At 42.5% G+C, this 20,301-nt stretch overlaps 1 protein-coding gene across 2 annotated transcripts in view; it reads left to right on the top strand.

The window, feature by feature from the left end:
- The window catches only part of nos1apa (nitric oxide synthase 1 (neuronal) adaptor protein a), a 143,623-nt gene that overhangs the window by 73,555 nt on the left and 49,767 nt on the right, over window positions 1–20,301 (top strand). For both annotated transcript variants that reach the window (XM_044043644.1, XM_044043643.1), the window contains exon 5: window positions 18,605–18,713. In XM_044043644.1, the coding sequence (XP_043899579.1) occupies window positions 18,605–18,713 (109 nt within the window). The remainder of the gene's footprint in view (window positions 1–18,604; window positions 18,714–20,301) is intronic.

Genomic DNA, 20,301 nt, shown 5'->3' with positions numbered 1-20,301 from the left:
GCAGAGGAGTGAGGGCGGTGTGAGATCTTGGCAAACATCATTTACTCGACGGAATTCACGCACTGAAGCCTTGGTGAAACTCTATTTATACAGCAACAGTTCGGCTGTTGGAAACTTAGTGTAAACACAGGTTGTGGCCACCATCACAGCAGAGGACAAAATGGTGGATGGAAAGTTACCACCAAGGAGTTGGCTCTACTGTGTCAGTAACCCATGCCCAGAGGGTGCATGTTTTAAATTGTACCTGCCGTACCGTTGAAGCCCCGGGACAAACTTAGCATCTATACTATCTATATTCACATTTACCACCTACGCACATCAAGTGGCAGCCTGAGGACCTTGTGTGTAACTACACACGCACAAATCCAATTTTATATGAATAAACCCTCACATTTACAACATTTACCAACCAGGGTGCTAAATAAGTCAATGGTACATGATTTATCCACACCACAATCTGTTTGATTTAGCACTGAGCATCAACATTTAAATAAAAACGGTTTCAATAAATACAGGAATGTCCAAAAAACAACAACATCAAGGCCTTAGTTATTTTATCCAGTTAGTATGATGGGCTACACACGCACATCCCCTTTTTATACAGATATAAAGATATACAGATTTTAGCTTTTACACAGACCAGTGAGGCATGAACATTCCCATCTTGAAGCGATGTTGCCATGGATCCTGTGATGTTTGTTTTGAATGTAGGGAAAATGGGAAGATTTTGAGAAAATGTGATGACTCTTTTTTACATGTGGAATCCAAACGTACACCAGTTTGCCATGTGTTGTGGACATGGTTGTTAATTCAGGAATGCTTTTATTGTTATTCCGCACAGATGGTTAGATCGTTTGATCAATAATTCCAAAGCAAGCTGAAAGTGTCTTCTTATTGTATGCAAGTAAACGTTGAAGTTGAGTGTCTTTTTTTTTTTTCTCAGTTGGTACCAGAGAACAAATGATCAGTAAGTTGCAAGAGCTTGAGCGATTTATTGTGAAGTCACTGATTCTTTCACACGCTCACTGAGGGAGTGGGTTCAGGAAAGCCAGGGATCATGAGGAGTGTAATCCCTTTGACTGCGTTTCTGTTCAGTGAGTGGAAATTATGCTCCAGCCGAGCTTTAATCACGTCAGTAAGCAAGTCCTCTCTGATATGATTCATTACACCGCAAAGGTTTGCTTAACACAAGCTGGTCATCATTTCAGGGAAAGAGGCGGCTTGCTATCAGAGGTGTACAGCAGGAGGTTGTGGGAGTCGGACAGAGGTTTGTTTTTGTGTCTGTAGACGGGCCCTGCGTGGTGAGGCACAGCTGGGGCTCACCCTTACAGAAACAATCTTTGATGCTGAAGCCTGTAATCTGCTACATGACCATCCACACATCTGTGATGCTGAACCTGGATCGCAGTCATCAGGTCACTCCTAGTATTCGGTCGGCATGTGCATGAGCACTTGTAATAAGGTTTACACTAAATCAGTTCCAGATGCAAATACCAAATGTGGAGCGCGCTAAGCAGCGATCCGCCTCCTGTGCCTATTCCGCTGGAAATTAAAAGGAGAATAATTCATAAGCAAAAGCAACAAAGTCAGGGATTTTTTCCCATGGTAAATAAATTAGCATGAAGGTATGCCTGTGTTTAAAAGTTCAATATCCAGGACGAGTATCTCTCTGAAACAAAGATACTCTTCTTTTCTCTGGAGATGACATGGTATTAAATCTCCCCCCATCCTGCTCTCAGACTCTGAAGTTTTCTCTTACTCTGCAACTCCAGTGTTTCCTCTTCCTGAGCTCCACCGGCATCACATGTCTAGCTCCAAGGAAAACTGTTTGTGTACCAACGCACAAAGAAAAACGACATAAATCAATAATTTGCTACCGAAAAAGTCCTAACCAAGTGGATCAGGGAAACAGATCCACAGCCTCATGAAAGAACTTGTCTCTGTTTCTTCGACATGTTAGGAGGTGAACAGCAGGTAGACGTTTTGTAGATGTATATATATCCTGTATGTGCGTGAATATCATATGCTGGATATCACAAGTGACATACCATCCTGATCTTTACCATCAGGGGGCTTCTCCACCGGTTGCAGTATAGTCAGATTTGATGTAAATCTATGAGAAACTGACCGTATTATATGAGATAACAATGGAGCCACATAACGTTCTGCACAGTGGATTATTAAAAGACAGCGTCCAGCATGAAAAAACATCTTTTAATCCCTGTATGTGATTTTATACTTTAGGGAAATTATTTCTCTGCATTTGACCCATTCTAGAATTAGGAGCAGTGGGCTACCACACTGAGTAGTGCCTGGGGAGCAGTGGGGTTGGGTACCTTGCTCAGGGGTACCCCCGCCCTTTTGACCTGGTGGGGACTTGAACCGACAACCCTCCAGTTACGAGCCAAGTTCCCTTTCCACTTGGCCACGGGCTGCCCATAAAATGTACTGTAATGAACCCGTAATGAACACTAACGTAACGTAGATTAATGATATTAATTAAAACTCGCCCCATAAGAAGATAGGAGGTAAGAGATTTGGGGTGCTTTTGTTTCATCGTTGGCGTCATGTCATCACCTCAGAAGTAACTACTGTGTCTGTTCGTCTCATGGTGTCCAGTTATTCTCGAATCCGGCCACTTAATAATCCATCCGTTTGTTGTTCATAAGCTCTGAAAAAAGTTTGTGAGGATGAAGTCAGCTATCTTAAATGCTAACGGGTTAGCGGTTAAGTCAGCTATCTTAAATGGTAACGCGTTAGCGATAAAGTCAGCCCATAAATTCTAAGGCATCAGCTATAAAGTCAGCTAGCTTAAATGCTAAGGTGCTAGCAATAAAGTCCGCTAGCTTTAATGCTAACGAGTTAGCGATTAAGTCTGCTAGCTTAAATGCTAACGATTAGCGATTAAGTCCGCTAGCTTAAATGCCAACCAGTTAGCGATAAAGTCCGCTAGCTTAAATGCTAACGCCTTAGCGATAAAGCTCGCTAGCTTAAATGCTAAGGCTTCTCGAAGCAGCAGTGGCAGTGAGGCGCCTCCATCAGCAGCGACTGCATATTTAGTAGGAATCGATTCTCAGCGATCAAACAACAATAATTCAAATACAAAGTTTATGGTTTTAAGACCCCCTATTTTGTAAAAAAAAATAAAGTAAAAAAATATGTATTTGTTTACTCGGTTTGTGCTGGGCCAAATTGTTGCTGGTTAAGTTTTATTTTCTATTATTTTCTATTTTCCTGTGGAGTCTATGGACTCGTTCCAGACCGACGATAAAGCAGGATATGCTTTCGGGTGTGGCTATGGCGCGATTGACGGCTGCAATCTACCAGTCCTCACTCTGACAGCTCCAAACTCTACCCTCTCAGTCAAACACTCATCACAATCACTTCACAAACCACTGAAGAACATCACAGTGGGTTGCCACTGGCTGTATATATGCACAATCTTTGTTTTTAACTTCTCTTCTTCGCTTTTAACTCTGCGACTCCCACTCAAGTGTTTGGTTCTTTCTCTTCAGTCTCACTTCAAAAACCTCTGTGGGAGAGGTTCACACCCACCCAATTAAAGTCAGTCTCATGCCTGAGTGTACCAGAAACACCCTGATCATGTGATATGGAAAAACTAGGTTTGATATCGAGCGCGCACACCCACAATCTCGCCACATTTTGCTTTGATATTTTTTGAGTAATGCTGATTGTACACGGAACTGAAAACCAGTTCACAGGCCGTGAAGTTTCTCGTAACCTAATTCAGTCGTGTGCAATCCCCGCTGCATCCTATCTCTGTGCTCTGAGCTCATGGACTGTCAGCGTGGATAGCATGCTTCACGAAACGCAAATAAGGAGAAAGGAGCGAAGACAGACTCCTCTGGAAGGGTCAGAAAATGCAAAATAACTATTCACTCTGACAGTTTTTTGTGTGCAACTGCCCATACTTTTGAATTCCTCTGAATCTTTGTTGCTCCAGCGGCATGGAGGACAGTGGGTTTTGGTGCAGCGCTGTCGAATGATACATTTTTCTTAACTGTGATTAATGGCAGAAGGTCAGTAGTTAAGCAAGATGAATGACATTTTTACCACATGTTTTGAATTCACAGCAATTACAAGAAAGCTACTTTATAAACTTGACTTTTCGATTCATTTCTACATCAAAAGAAGTGTAATAAGACTGAGGTGACACAATGTCCACTTCAGAAACGTTAATAGTATAGTAGGCACTTTAGTTTCCTGCACCCTGTGTAATAATAGGATCGGGCCGATAAATGAGTTTTGATGTAATCAAAAGTGTGATGAAGTAAACATTTCTTGGTTATAGTAGCTCCAGTATAAACCAGTGAAAACTGCCAAGGATCTGATTTAGGGCTGCATTAAATTATCGATTATTAATTAAAAGAGTATTTTTCTCTTTGTCATAAAACTAAGTTCCCTGATTTCACCTCCTTAAATGTGAATCATGTTTTAGTTTCTTTGCTTCTAACTGATAATAAACCATGCCAATTTATATTGTGGTCTGAATTAGTAATGTCGTAAGTTTGCGTGACCTTAAGGTTCTTCAGACAAATCTCACTTTTATTTCTGATTGATTAAACATTTCATTTTGAAGAGAAGGATTATTATGCCATTTACTTTCTTCTGCCTTTTTACTGCATGACTAATCATGAGAATGATGATATATTGATGAGGGTTAAATCAAAGAAGTCAGAGTGAGGGCTCATGACGAATGTTATTAAAGCCTAACTGGCCTGTTTCAGTACGGGAGCTTGTTCTGCACCTCTGGAGCTTTTAGTCAAACAATATTTCCCGGAAGAATAAAATATTAAAAAGCAGACATTCTGGAGTTAATCCAATTCTTTGAAGAAGTAGATTTAATATTTAGTTTTAACTGCTCATGATTGGGCTTTTTTTGCACCAGCGGAAGCTAAGTTTTTATGATTCATTTATTATTCCTTTGTAATTGTGATCTGAATCGGCTGCGGGCGTTTCGCTTTTGTTCAGAAAAAGTCTTTGCACAGCCAGTGGAGTCTCTTCGTACAACCCACATCACAGGGACCTCGTGGTCCTCTGCATTATTACAGTGCCGGGAATCGTCCGAATCTTTGACAGCCTGAAAAGCCTGAAGTGTGTCACCCCCTCCCCATAGTATAACCTACTTCCTCCCACTATGTAGATGCAATTTTAATGGGGGAAAAACACAGTTCTTATAACCCATTGCACAACACTAGCAGCAGCAATATTCCTCCAAGTCCTGTTTCGATTGGCATTTTGAATTTTAGGTCACCTGGAGATCATCGTGTCCAGATGCAACGGATTTCAGGTGTCGTCGCCGTCAGCGTCACAGTGAGAATATTCAGGACAAGACACCTTCACAACACCGTGTCCAAATGTCACAGTCAATAGCACACGTGTCGGGTAACTGTTTTGGAAAATGCGGCACTTGCATGTACACGCTTGACCAGGCTTTTAGCTAGCATTTTTTTTAGAAGGCTGCAACCTTTTCGTCTGCGCGGTCGAGTGCCGTAAGCGCAATTATTGTGGGGGGGGGTTTGGGGCGGTCCAACTCGTTTTTGATCTTCGTTTTGTCATTTTCTTCAGATTCGTGCGTCCCCACGACAGTTTTCGCCAGTCGCAGTGTGCTAACATTTTTGTTGTTGTTGTATTGTTGCCACCAAAGAAGCCAAATTCCTTTGTTGTAAACATTATTAAAAGTTTCAAGCTTACCTGTGCTTTTTTTCCCACGATAAAGGTCACCGAGACGTCATATAGTCCACCAATAACATCGCCTGTCCACGCCTCGTCACGTAACAAATCGGCCAATGTAATGCGGGATGTGAGCTAAGCGCAATTACGCGAGATTTCATCCGTAAACAAACATGGCAGCGGCGAGGCGATCGCTCCGTAGGCTTGAATCGTTCCCCAGGACGCCCTGCTAGCAAAAAGGGTTGGGCAGGTGGAGGCAGCCCTTGGGTGTTACCAGTCATGGCTATTCATGTAGCAATGGATGCTACTTTTGCTAAAGTGATGATGGCTTGGTGAAGGTCAAATTGGGTGACGAAAGCACTGGCAACCAGGTGGGCGTCCCTGTCCAAGAACTCCCATTTGGACGGTGTGGTGTTTGAGTTTAAATACATCATTTTGTTGGGTGGTGTGTGTGTGTGTGTGGGAATATTTGCATAAAGTGGTTCGATTGTCCAGGATGCAGTCCAGTTTGCCATTGTGTGGTTTGGAATGGTACATGCTCACTCACTCACCTTCTGCTGGTGCCAATCCCAGCTGACTGTAGCTATTCATACAATACGCTATGCGTAACTAGGGTATTTTCGCAGAAGAACACAACACAGTTTGTAGAGTAACTCTTTACCATAATGCAGTTCAGCAATGCTTAATTCGCCCCCCATTTAAAGTAAATAAAAAGCATTTCAGACGATTCCTCCACCACGTAGAGCATAATAGTCTGGTTGTTATGTCTAAGTGTCCATACACTAACCTGCACCTGCTCTGAGAGTAACAGAACCTCACAAAATGGTGCATTTAGAAATATCCCAACATACTAATATGTGGATATGACGTGCACGTGAGATGCTAATGCATGGGAACGTTGTTGCTATTGTGACCTATATGCACAGGAGCCAGCATACACATAGAGGGTGTTTTTTCTTACTCAGAGGCATTTAGGCTGAATAGTGATACAATTCGATATGCGATACATGGTCCACAATACCAATACTATCACAATACAACAATTCTGTGGTAATCAATACTGTATATTGCAATGTAGCGACAAAGGACGATATCTGACACACTGAAGAAAAGAAAGGTGCAGGATTTCTCCATTTATTCACAACATAGGAAACAAAGAGCATTAAGTCTATGTATTGAACGTGGATGTATTGAACGTTGTTTCAATCACAAAGCAGTGGCGTCACAACATGGTTCTATTAACTGTAAATGAAGACAACGACGGTTCAGTTGCTGGCCTCTGCCCGCTCCCTGTTTTCCATTGCCTCTGGGATTTGTATCTGTGTGTGTGTGTGTGTGTGTGTTTTAGCCTGTAAATGTGAGCGTGACCTTGGTTTATGTGAGCACATTCGCACACTGAGACTGAGGTGACTGGATGTGAAAGCCATACGCGGACATGTAAACACACACACACACACACGCCTCTGACACTAATCAGTACCCAGAACAAGACACGGTCATTTGTGTCTGGCTTTTTCTCCCGACACTGTTCTGCCCCTTCCAGTTTACCCTAATCTTGACACAGCTGTGTTTAAATTCATACTTGAGGGTCAGTATTTTCATTTACATGTTTGTTGCTGTGAACCCTGACTGAATGTTAAGAAGGGTTTTCTTCGCGGGTTGGTTTGATTAGATTCTACACATATTTAATTTTCCTTGGCAGCAGAACTTTCCTCCGTTACAGGCTGGCAGACTTTGTTTGCCCTCAAATATTGATTCCTTTAATCCAAATTCACTTTCTTCAACCGCATATTGTCTCACGGTGTTGGTTGTGTATGCGTATGTGTGCACATTTCCTCTGTATTTACAGAAGGCGTGCGTGCCGCGTAATTACCCTCCCACTCAGCTGACTGATTAATTTTTATAAACAATCACGACGATCCCAAATGCCACACAGACTCAATCATATTTATTCGCCCGTGGACCCGGCGGAATAGTTGCTTAGCTTGAATTAAAATCCGACTTGACGCGGCATGAATTATTCATATCAGATTAATGTATCATCACTGCACCGCGTTGTCAGACTGCAGATGTTAAGCATCGAGATAGTTTTGTCCCGTTCGTTGGTGAGCGTCGACTAAGTGTTAAACAACAGATTTGTCACGTCGCGTCAGATACGGACGAGCGCTTTGATAAAACTAGCGATGCGTCATCCACACAAATGAAAACTACCTGACAGCTAAACCGCCTTGTCATATTATTTTTGAATGAATGGAGTTTCTCCCCCGTTTTTGCTTGTTTTTCGTACCTCACTGTAGTGTCTGAGGCAAAAGTCTCACAGGGGAATGGTATAAACAGACAGAGTGAGACATAAACAGACATCCACATGATTTAGATGGTTACGACACTATGTGGAAAAACCATCGTCTTTTCTCAGTGTTCACCAGGTGTATGTTCTATCTAACCCTACCTACATGTCATTTATTGAGCCCAAACCACATTTATAACCAATAAAGACAGCAAACACCATCATTTCTGCTAAAAGTACCACAAATAGTGGGGATAACTATAGGAGTATTTTGGAGTTTTTTGGCTTCTTTGGTGGCAATAACTGTCAGTGAACCGGGGGAAAAACAACAACAAAAACGTCAGCACGATTCGACCGGCAACAACTGTAGTGGTGAGGGGGGGGCGCTTGACGCGGAGATCAAAATTTGAATAATAGGAAGCCTTATCTTTCATAAAGGTCGATAAATGGATGTTTGTGGAGAACAGTGTGCTTAATTCCCACTATTGGCGTATTTACAGTTGATATATAATGCCCTTCTGCTATATAAAAATAAGGACTTTTGTTTATACAAAAAAAAGATACAAAGTTACTTTTGTGAAAAATGAGGAAAAGAGGAAGAAGACAGACAAACTTGCCTGTTTTCCACAAAAGTGCACCTCAAAATGCAGGAAATAGTGTTTCAGTAACCAGCTTCTTGGACTTAAAACACTATAACACTATATTACTATTATAAAATTAAAAATATTGCTGGCAAATATTATTATATATTATATAGTATTATATATATTATATATTATATTTATGTCATGTCATGTCATGTCACTTGTCAAGTTTTCATTATGCCATGGGCATTGATTTCGGGGCCGCCAGTTTGACAACTGTGATCTAGAGTGTCAGTGCAGTGAGACAGTTTAACGTCACGGCTGATTGTGAATCAGCGACTTTCGCAAATAACAGTCCGCAGCAGGCGCTGAACGAGCGCCCGCACACAGTTAATCCATCACCGTATGTATCACGTATCACCGCACGCGGGTGTGTCGTCTTTTTAAAAATTCATGTCATTTTGTCAGAGCACCTGAGTGAATGTAGTAGTTTTTGGGCGCACATTTCCTTTCCCTGATCTCCGCTGCGAGGCTGTGGTGAGACATAAAAATGAAGTAAGAGGTTTTTTTCTCCATGATGGTAAATTGCTTTATCTTCCGTCTTAAATGTAATTACAAATGCACTGATGCGATCTGCTGCATGTCGCCACAAAGTAGCATTTAATAATTCTTTTTTAATATATATATATACATATACAGTATATAAATATATATATTTTTTAAATCATATTACCACAGTTTAAGATGGTACCTTCCTTACACATTATCCAAGTGAGTTCCTCTTAATAAATGACTATATGAATGAGTAAAGTGCGGGGTAAGAGAGAGCGAGAGGAGCTGTGTTATTGAGAGTCTGTTGTAGAAAGTGAACACGTCTCTTTATTACATTATTTAAAATACAGTGTTTTCGCCACAGGCTTCTTGCAGCATTAAAGCCCAGAGTAGGTCGCACAAATCAGCTCATGCATGTGCACACCAGCGCACACACACACACACACACACAGAAAAATAATCATTCCTGTAGGTCTGTACACTGGAGGCAGACACCACATAAATATTTCATATGTTTTGATTTGTTTTCTGGTTTCTATTCATATGAGAGGAAATAAGGGTTATCTTCTTCTTTGAGTATTGATTTCGGCGACCTCATTTAGGGAGGTTGGCTGCGACTCGGGAGGATGAGTGGGCCGTCTGCTAATCGGAAGGTCACTGATTCGATCGCTGGCTCCGCCAGTCGGCATGTCAAAGTGTCCTTGGTCTTGATTTTTAACCCAATACAGTGTGTGTGTGTGTGAGTGAATGGGTGGACGGCACCTCGGCGCGAAGCACTGTGAGTGGTTGATTGGACTATAAAACATGACAGGGTTTAGTTGGCTGACGTGTTGTTCCCTCTGTGGGCACACAGAGGTTGAGGCTTTTCCTGATAGTGAACCTCTATCTTTTCACCCCTGCCTTTTATAGTCATTTTAAATCAACGAAATGGCTGATCCGGTTGCCGTGTAACTAATTCTGCTTTATCCCACGCTGAAGTCTGAGGCTGTTTGGTTTCTTCTGTAAAATCACTGAATCTCAGACTCCGTCGTGGTTTAACTCAAAATATGTTAAAAAAAAGAAGGAGAATAATATCCTTAATAAAACATTGTTCTCAAACTGTGGTACGCGAGCTTCTATTGTATATACTAGAGTGTGTGGTCGGAGTGGATCATCGGAATTTTGTCCGGAGTGCGTAGAAAATGAAACAATAAATTAAATAATAATTATAGTCACCTTCTCTCTCGCTCCATCTTAATGGAATTCCACTATACCAGTGTCTGAAGTACATGTGAGGAAGAGGAGGATGATGAGAGAGCAAATTGAGCATAAATCCGCCTCCTGTGAAAAGTCTGTAGCCTATTTACACCACCGTGTTTTAACGTCGGCGATCCTCAATATTTTCTCAGGTGGTGTTTGGTTTCAAAGGTTTGAGAGCCACTGTCGCAAAATATAGATGTAACACAAATAATGAGCGCGTATAAACATGATAATCACATCCTGATGTGAACGCAACGATATGAGCCTCATTTCCACCAAGTAGTACGGTGCAGTTGGTTTGGTTTGGTTTGGATTGGAGCAGTGCACCCTGCTCTGGCTTGAGTCTCCACCGCGGGGTTGTGTGAGCCGAATACATAAATTACAGAGCTATTTATGCAGCAGCGTCAGCGCCGCTCGCACAGAGCCCGCAGCTGCATCGGCTACGTAAACAGTGTGATGTCATCCCAGCTTGACACGACGTAGCTTGCTGATACATTCCACGAAGAAGAAGAAGAAGAAGAAGAGCGGGGTGCAGTGTAAACAACGACCAACAGTGGATCAGTGGCGGTTGCTGGTCTTTAAAAACAAAGGGAAGCTCATTTCAGGCCCACTTATTTCAACATACACACATAAACGTATGTAAATCCTCCCCCCACGACCAAACACGGGCGTCGTGTCACATTAACAAAAACAAAAACGTCCATTCTTCCATTCGCACATTTACGTGTTTTTCTCAGTCGTCTGTTGCCGTAATGTCATAACAAGAAAGGAGGACGTCAGGTAACGCGTTGACGTCACTTCCAGACGTACCGGCACATGTAAATGAGTAAGGGCGCCACCCGGTGGTCACACTTGACAACATCCTGACCCTGAATTAATGAAAGCATTATTTCAAAGTTCAGTTTCCTGTCCAAGTATCCAAGCCCTGGATAAACGGCAAATCCTGAACGAACTAGTCATATATTTGATTGAGTTCCAGCAGTGAGCCTTCAGTAGAACAGAACAGAACGTAACTGTCCAGGAAGGACGGACATTGCTGTCTTCATCTCGTTTGACGTGTGGCCATTCGTCACTGTTGCGTATGATTGACGGCTCTCCGGTGACAAATCAGCGGACTGCAGTGCGTCCACCTCTACGCTGCAGGAGCTGGCGAACTACTCTGCTTGGCACCGCGACACAAGGATGCCATAATTGTTTGACAATGGAAACTCAAATAACAGCGCGACGTTCCAAACTTAATCGAATTGTGCCGCTTGGTTGAAACGGGGCTTGACTGACTCCTCTGTGTCTGACAAGCCCACTTGTGGTATTTAAACTGAACTTGCACAGAGAGCCCTGTAAACCCTGCACTGCATCACCAATTAGCCCAATGGGAAGAGCCGGGCTATAATTACTGACCAAAGGCTTTGTCTGTTAGCTCCTCCACTGTGATGCTGATTGACACTAAACCTCTCCATCAAACCCAGCCCTCTTTACAGACTGTGTTAATTAGCCCACATTAGGACAGGCTAATTATAAGTCTGTCTTTAACCATGCTGTAAGTCCAGCCCCTCGTGGTTTAACACTGTTTGAAAAGGCAAAAGATGACGCTTGTGTCATTGGGCCAGGTGTTTGAGGGACTGTCCGTCCCGACGTGAAAATGAGTCAAAACAATACCCCCTTGCGTTTTCGTGTGGACCACTAATTTGGGAAAACGATGACGTCATAATCCCGCCTCTCTTCGCTTGGCATTCACTGTCACCGTCTTTGTCGTCGTCGTCGTCTTGGAAACTGGTATTCTGGTATATTCGCTTTATGATGACTTTTGTTTTCTTTCCGCAGTCGGTCTTGCTTTCAAAACCCCCATGACTCATTGTCGTGATAACCGTTCAGTGTCACGATGTTTCATGAATGCCCGACGAGATTATATTTATGATACGTGGTCCCACGGAGCTTTAACAAAAAATGGCTTCTCTCTCCCAGTGCTGCGAGAAAAAGAATGAGTCATTATTTGGTTGCAGCCCTCATTTCTGGAGTTCTTGAAGATGTTGCTTGACAAATCATCTGGACAGACCGTTTTTTTTCTCCTCAACTAGTTTTATGCACTTCTTTTCTTTCTCGTGAAGTATGAAACGTCCCGGCCAGATTGAACTTTGTTTTTGGTCTCGCCATTTCGAGAGTAGAATGGTGTCTTGGGCGATTATTGCACATAGCAGAAAAATGTTCCACGACAAATTGCATAGCACCTGGTGTGAACACGCTGTAAGGATACAGGTATTTTGGCCCTGGATTAGAGCTGGTGTTGTTCCATAACAAGCACTTCTTGTTTTACTTGTTTCTCAGGCTAACCTGTGTGTCCGCTTTGTGTTTTTGATTCCCAATGCCTGTTCCTAATTCTTCTCACCTGTGTCTGGTTAGCTCACCTTCCCTCAGGACGTGTTTGCCTTTGTTTGCTGTCACTTCATCTTTTCTGTTATCAGCTAGTGTCATTAGTGTTGTGCTGTGTGTGTTGCTACAATGGCACAACAGTGGCTCCTGAGGAAGTTACTTCAGAGGTAATTTTTGACGCATTTTATCAGGAAAACCATTGAAGGAGCTAAATGGAACTGTGCTTTTCCTGCTGTGACCTGTCAAAAAAGGCCAAAGGTTATAAACACGGTTATAATTTGTGATAAACTTTAACACAGTGCACTACAAACTTTTTATACCAAGTACCAACAGAGGAAGCTTTTTAAATAACTGCCATTTTGCCGTTAAGCAAGACTTTATTTTGCTGTAAGATTGATTATGTGAGATAAAAACCTTTTAGCCAGAATGAAGCTAAGATTAAAAGCACTTTATTTTATTTATTTATTTATTTATTTTAACAGCCAGTGGGGTATTTTAATAGATCTGCCCAGTGATACACCCACTCCAGTGTTTTGACACTCTGTAGCATGCCATACACTTAAGATGACTATGGAGCTTTTATAGATTTCCAATAACAGGAGCTTTTTTAATGCTGAGAGATGATACTAATCCAGATGTGGTTGGATTTCATTCCTGGACATGATGCTGTTGCCAAACACACACACACACACACACACACACGCCCAGCTGGATCTGGCACAGGTGCATTATAGTATTGATCCACACTCAGTGTGTGATTGTGTGTGTGTGTGTGTAAGGCTCAGTGCCTCTTAGGTTTTGATTTACAGCAGCCACACTTCACAGGCAGCAGTTTATCAAAGGGAAAAATGAATGAGGACTCCAAAAAGAAGTTCACTTCGTTACTCGGACATCACATCACATCCACCTGCGTGGTATACTGTCAACAAGAGAGGTTCATTAACAAGGTTTGTTCAGACTGAGCTCAGATTGTGGTCGCTGGGTTTTCAGTAATATAGTGGTAGTAACACACTTCCTCTCAGAAGTTAATAAGTACCAGGAACAGTAACTGAGTTTATTTGTGTGCTTGTTGATTTGGTTTTTTGTCTTGTAGTGTTTTGCTGATGAAGTTGTGACTGCAGCAAATTAAAGCAACTTCATCCAGTACATGTACATGACAACACAGAAAAGAAGTACTTGTGTTAGACCTTTAAAACACATCTAAACATCTTAGTCCAACATTTAAATTTCTCAAAGATTGGGCTAACACACCGACATAGACAGTGCCACAGGCGAAGGCAACTGGACTAAGGTTGGGTCTTTAAGGAAGTTTCGCCCGTCATCCAAAAGGCTTCTTCATGTCTGATTTTGGTGTCCACTGGTTTTTGAACCCTTGGTGGCACCTTGGGGTCATTCACATAAACAACATGTGATTTGTTAAGGTCACATGGGTCAAGGTGTGAATCGGGGGGAAATCGTTTGAGGAGGGCCCTCAAGACAGCCCTCAAGACTCCCACACCAAATTCAGAACTCTAGACTTTTGGATGAGAGGCAAAACCTCAGAAGTCCAGTTGCCTTCATTTTTAGCACTTAAAGACGACCATAACCTGGATGACGGAACCTTCACAGACAAAACCAAGACAATATTGCAGTCTTGAGAATGGGCCGATAAGTATCAAGTGCTAATGGGGGTGTTTTCAGAGCCCCCTTGTTTTCACTAATTTGGATTAGCCCAACCCACACAGGGTGAGTGACTCGTCCCCACAGGTGAACCCGGAGCCCGGGGATTAGCCTCGCAGACGTACTTAGCTCCCCTAAGGAGCTTCAGGACACATTTAAAACACAGAAGGCTCTTGGCATGGCTGGTTTTTGGGGTATAATTAAAAGACAGAGGCTGTTGAAAGTCGACAGGTGGCGCTGATTTATGAAATAATGTTGTTTTAGCAGCTCGCCTCAGGGTGAGCTAGCGCGGTGCTAACGGCTGGCTCGCCGCTCGCTGTGCGGCGTCGTAGCCTCTGATTTCAGAGGTTAAAGATATCAATATCAGATTGGGACATCCCTATTAAGCACCACAGTTGCTTGGACAGTGGTGAGAAATTGTTTGTTGTTGCCAAGATGATCAGCACCATGGACAGTGAGTTACATTGACTCTGACGTAGACTATTGTTTGTTCTGGTTACATTATACACAGGATCGCTAATAACACAATAATTCCCTCTGTGTTAAGCTTTTTGCAGGCTTAATTCATATGACTGATGCTCCTGGTTCAGCTCCGAATTATCTGTGAATTAAAAGTTCCTTTCGGGTTGTGATTGAGAGCTGATCTAACGTCTCATTGTGTTGCGTTTCGTGATATTCTCACTATTTCTATTATTGAGACTCGTATCAATGCGTATACTACACGTACGCTTTGTTTCACTTGTATCATGGTGCATTTTCACTGCATGCAACAATATTGCCATGGCGTAGGAGTCAAACCGCAGTATATATCCTATATTTTTTAATCAATGTAGCGAGTGAAGTGCAGAGTTTTTATGTTGCTCAGCACCCCCTGCTGAGAATATGTACACAGTAGCTCAGCTGTGCATGGACACGCACTGATTGAAAGCCTCCCACTGCATTTGCGTTGCCCTGTTGTCGTTCCCTCTTTTCCTCTTTTGTTATCTCCTTTATTCAGGAGACGACCTCCGTCTCTTTTCTTTTTACGTCTGTCCTTCGCACACTTAGCCTGCGCTTCTTTTAATCCCCTCCATATGATCGCCACCATGATTTTATTCACGCCATGTTGTGTCAGGATTGTTGTTGAAGTTCAATGTTGAACATCGCCGCTCTTTCTAGTCTTAATCACAATCTAAACCCATTTTCACTCATTCACATACATTCATTCTGTGCCTCTGTACAGTATATGTTTAAGTGTTTACTTTATATCTGTATTCTTGTTTTTCTATTCACAGCAGCTGACAAAATCCACAGAAAATGTCTCGCGTCTTTTTGTTTTCGTCTTCCCCTCTTTTCCCACGTGTGGCTTCATGAGTAGCTAATGTGATGTGACAGGACCTTTAACATGACCTCTGCACCTTTCCCCTGAAGCCCTTTTTCCCTTAAATGTTGCTTCAAAGATGCTGAATAATGACGGGGAGGAAGAGTGAATGGATGTGCGATCGTTCACGATTCATTTCTCACTCACAGTTGGTAGCGTTTTATTCATGTCTTTGGCCTCCAAGAATGATATTATCCAGATTGGCCGAAATTAAAATGGATTAATATTTACAAAATGGGTAAATCTTTTTTCATTGGACAGGAAAAATGTGCCCCATCATTCCCTGGGTGCGCCGCTCACCCATTGATCACTGAGTCTGCTTTATGTCAGAGACTTTATGTCTGAGCTGCCAAAACCTTTCAATGCAAACCGCTCATAGCACTTTACATTAAGTAAAAACACACATTCCCTCCTGTCCTCACAGATCCACTCATAGTGGAGATTGAACGTTTAAACAGCGGAGGCGAAGGCTTGGTGCTCTGATTGATTTCGCCGCTAACCGTCTTTGACTACCGCTGTTTCAAGCCTGTCACTCTTATTCCAGCGCGATCTGCGCGACACATCCTCACCTGGACGCTTGGCAGCTGCTCCTTGTTTGGAGACGGCTGATAGAGACGCGTCCTACTTGTCTTCCCGGCGCTCCCTTTGGGAATCTGTCAGCCGCGTTAGCAGTCTGCTAAGACTCGACTTTCTCTTCCTGTGTCTCGTAAGAGCTTCCGCTTGTCTGGTGGCACAATACGTTTCATTTTAGCGCTGCCTACAGTTAGTTTTAGATTGAGACACAGTTTCCCTGCAGGCAACAGTTTGCAGAGCCTTTTTTCTCCTGCTTCTGATATAAAAAAGAAAAGGAACAGAAACCAACTGGGACATAGATTTTTATCACAGTGCCTGAAGGTTGGGGAGTGGAGGGCAAAGAGTTGAAACCGGGGGCAATTAAAGTTTTTTTTTGCAAAGATCAGTGAGTAAGGAGTGGCCAGTTTTTTCGTAGATGACACGACTTGATAACAGAGACCCCCGCGCTGTGTTTGTTGATAAGACACAGCAATGTTTCTGCTTCCTCCGTTGTTTGCCTCTGTGCAATCCCCGCAGCATAATGTCGCCTCACGCCTGAGAGTTTTTCCAACAGCTGCTCCGTCAAAGGATGTGTAATTACATTTTAGCTAACAGGTTGTCAGACAAACTATATATGCAGTGCAGGCATCACCGGCAACTTATACCATATGTGCTGCATCCCTAATAACTCCTAAAAATAACCACTTGGACGGACCTTTTTTTTTGGTTTTGAACACACTGAATAATTCATCTGTTACGTGTGTGTGTGTGTGTGTGTGTCAGGACGAGTCCCGCCAAGATCCCTGTGTCTGGTATTTTGACAAGTCTGCTAAGCAGGATTGACAAAGTGCAGTTAGTCTGGCTCGCAGAGAAAAAGGCCAAAACAAAGACGACGCTCATGATTGCAGAATGGCAAGACGCACACAGCTTATAGTCACACAAACATGTTGCATTACCGTTCCGTCTTAACGCCTTGCTTTAGCCTTGTTTTCCCTTGTCTCAGCGTGATAAATGGGGTTCGATTTCCAGCCGAGCACATGAATATGACACTAATTGCCCAATTAAGGATCTGTTCTGCCTGAGGTTTCTTTAACTTCCCTCGGCCACTTGATGTTTCCAGTTCATTAACCTGTTACGATACCCTGTTCTAAAACCCTCAGCATTATTTGAAAACTACAGGGGCTTTGCCAAAAAAAAAGTGATGTCCTCTAAAACCTGTTTTTCAGCCTCTTACACGGACAGATACACAGAATGAAGGTGTCTGCCATCACAAATTACATCCAGTGTAGAGCGCGATCAATAATATAATATTAATATATATAGAATATAATAGTATTCTATACTGTATAATATAATATAAGATAATAAGTCGCACGCGGCCCTATAGTGGAAACAACTGTCATTTTAGCTAGCGCAACTCCCAAAATAAATATTATTTCACAACTTGTGACAATACAATTGTTAAGGTCCTGAAGGTAATGGCTGTTGATGGTTAGTGTTGATTTTGTTTACTCATGTTTATTGATCCGGCGGTGTTCACTTGTTTTCATAGCAACTGTAAACATCCTGTGTTATATCCGGCGATCAAATCTGACGTAACACCCTTTCAAAATCCGAATTCCGGGTCCAAACGCGTGAACAATTACGATCACCTCTTTCTTCAGTGAGACGATCTGTAACATGTCCGATACGCTGTTTGTTTGTTTTTAAACTCCGATCTGTTCAAAGAACGGGAAACTACGGAGCCCTGGAGGTTAGGGTACTAAGTCGCACGTGCACGCTAAAAAAATATATATATATAATCCGTCTATGTCACCTCCAGGGCTCCGTAGATCAACTCCTACAGTGTTCTTCATCTCTTTCCCATCTAAAAGTTATTACTTCCTATTTACCCACTCTGAAGGGTATTGTGTATCTTTCCACTCTTGGTTGCATTCAGTCTCTGCCCAGCAGGAAAACTCTATTTTCGTCTCGAACCTTACTCCCATGACGTCCTCTTTCAGACAGGCACATTTTTTTGATGTAATAGCATTGCATCCTTCTTCTCCATTCCCACTGTGGATTATGCCACTGTTTTTCTTTCAAATATCTGTTGTGTTTTTTTTTCTTTTTAAACTTGGCATTGTTTACCTGGCTGTCAGAGAGTATCACTGATCTTTCTCTCCCATAATCCCCCATAAACAAAGGAGAAAAGTCTGTTAATGTCAGTGTGTTTACAAAGTGGATCTCCACTCTGTTGTAATCACAACTTTCAGAACTTTGAAACTTTTAGAAAACTGAAAAACTCCCCCTTTTTATCTTTTTTCGCAGGATATTCTACGTTTCGCACGACTCCCAGGATCTGAAGATCTTCAGCTACATCGCCCGAGATGGACAGAGCAACGTCTTCCGCTGCAACGTCTTCAAGTCCAAGAAGAAGGTGAGACAGACAGCGGTTCACCTCGAGTCTGACTCAGAGACCAGAGTCTACAGATCTCCCTGAGTTTATTGACTGAAGCATTTGGCCAGACTCTGACTCTGTTTTCACTGAACCTCGGTGGATACAAGCGCCAAACGTCTCAAAGTAACTCGAAACTCGTAATGGATTTGCCTCCGAGCCTTTATTGATCGTTATAAATTAGCCACGGAAACACTCCATTGGTCAGCGTTGAAGATTTACCTCTGGTCGACGCGCGTGCGTTTGAAACATTAATGCCACGTCATCGGAGACAAATGTGACCCTGGTAAAAATGTAGCTATTTTGTTTTAAGCAGTTCAGGTGCCCTTGAGCAAGACTCTTAATCCCAACCTTACTCGAGTGGAGCTGCTCAGTGAAAAGTAGGATTTTCACGTCGATACACACTCGTCGGCCAGTTCTTTATGTCGGTGTGGTGCATCTGCTGCTTCGAGGTCTGACATGTTGTTCGTTCAGAGACGGTCTTGTGCATTCAGAGTCACTTAAATCGCCCTTCTTCTTCTAGTCCCATGATATTTGAGCAAATCCTAACTTAACATGCAAAAGTTTAGGGATCGTAATAAAGACACCGGAGAAAAGGATAACAGTGAAGGCAAACGGCACTGATCGAAACACTGAAGTTGACAGACGAGCAAACTGGCCACGCCCACCAGGTCCTTAGGGGGGGTCTGTACCCCAGGTTGGGAACCATGGTATAAACACACAACACAATCTGCAAAAGTTTGTGTTGTTTTTTTTTTAACATTCATTACAACACTAGAAACACTGTGACCACATATAAATGCACCTGGGAGGTTTCTGTTATCATTGCTGTTACCAAGCAACCAATAAGAAAAAAAAACACATGTGCAATTAGTAGTAAACCGAACTGACCGTGCTGACTTCAGTAAGAATAGAGTGGTGGTGCATGAGGTTCATCAGGAGGATGAAGGAGGGATAAAAGGAGGACATGTGAACAGCCCTGAGTGTAAACAGCGTGCAGTTAAAAGGACAGATTCTCATCAATTAGAATGCAGACGTTGAATTTGAAAGCATTATATAATTGATGAGAAACCCGATCGTAACTATTTATTCTTTTATCTCATCCAAGGCTCTCTGCAGTGCCGCCATATTCTCCTGTGTCTAAAATGAAACTTGATCATTTATAATACAGACAAAAATCTTTGTCAGGGACGTTATTATTCTAATGTGAAAGTGAATTTTATATTATATTATTATGGGGCACACGTGTATCAGAAATGCCTTCAGAAATCACCTGGCAGCACATGAATGTAATTATGCGCGTTAGAGGTCAATTAGAGGTCACATTAAGGTCCGATTAGTTCACCGCCACGTGTGCTTTCACCTGTATTATCAGATTACACGGGACAGTGGGGGGAGAAGACGACGAGGGGATTCAAAAGGAAGTTTACGAAAAACGAGGATTAAACTGAGGCGACGCGGGAGAAAGATGCAGGATGAACTGACTTAAAACAAACAAAAAGAGCGAAATGAGAGTGAGGATATACACGTCAAACGCGCAATAAAAACGTCACATGAGGTTCATGTGTGG

The sequence above is a fragment of the Solea senegalensis genome, linkage group LG14 (assembly GCF_019176455.1).
Source record: "Solea senegalensis isolate Sse05_10M linkage group LG14, IFAPA_SoseM_1, whole genome shotgun sequence".
Classification (NCBI taxonomy): domain Eukaryota; kingdom Metazoa; phylum Chordata; class Actinopteri; order Pleuronectiformes; family Soleidae; genus Solea; species Solea senegalensis.
Note: the sequence above shows the minus strand (reverse complement) of the source record. Positions and strands in the feature narration are given on the sequence as shown.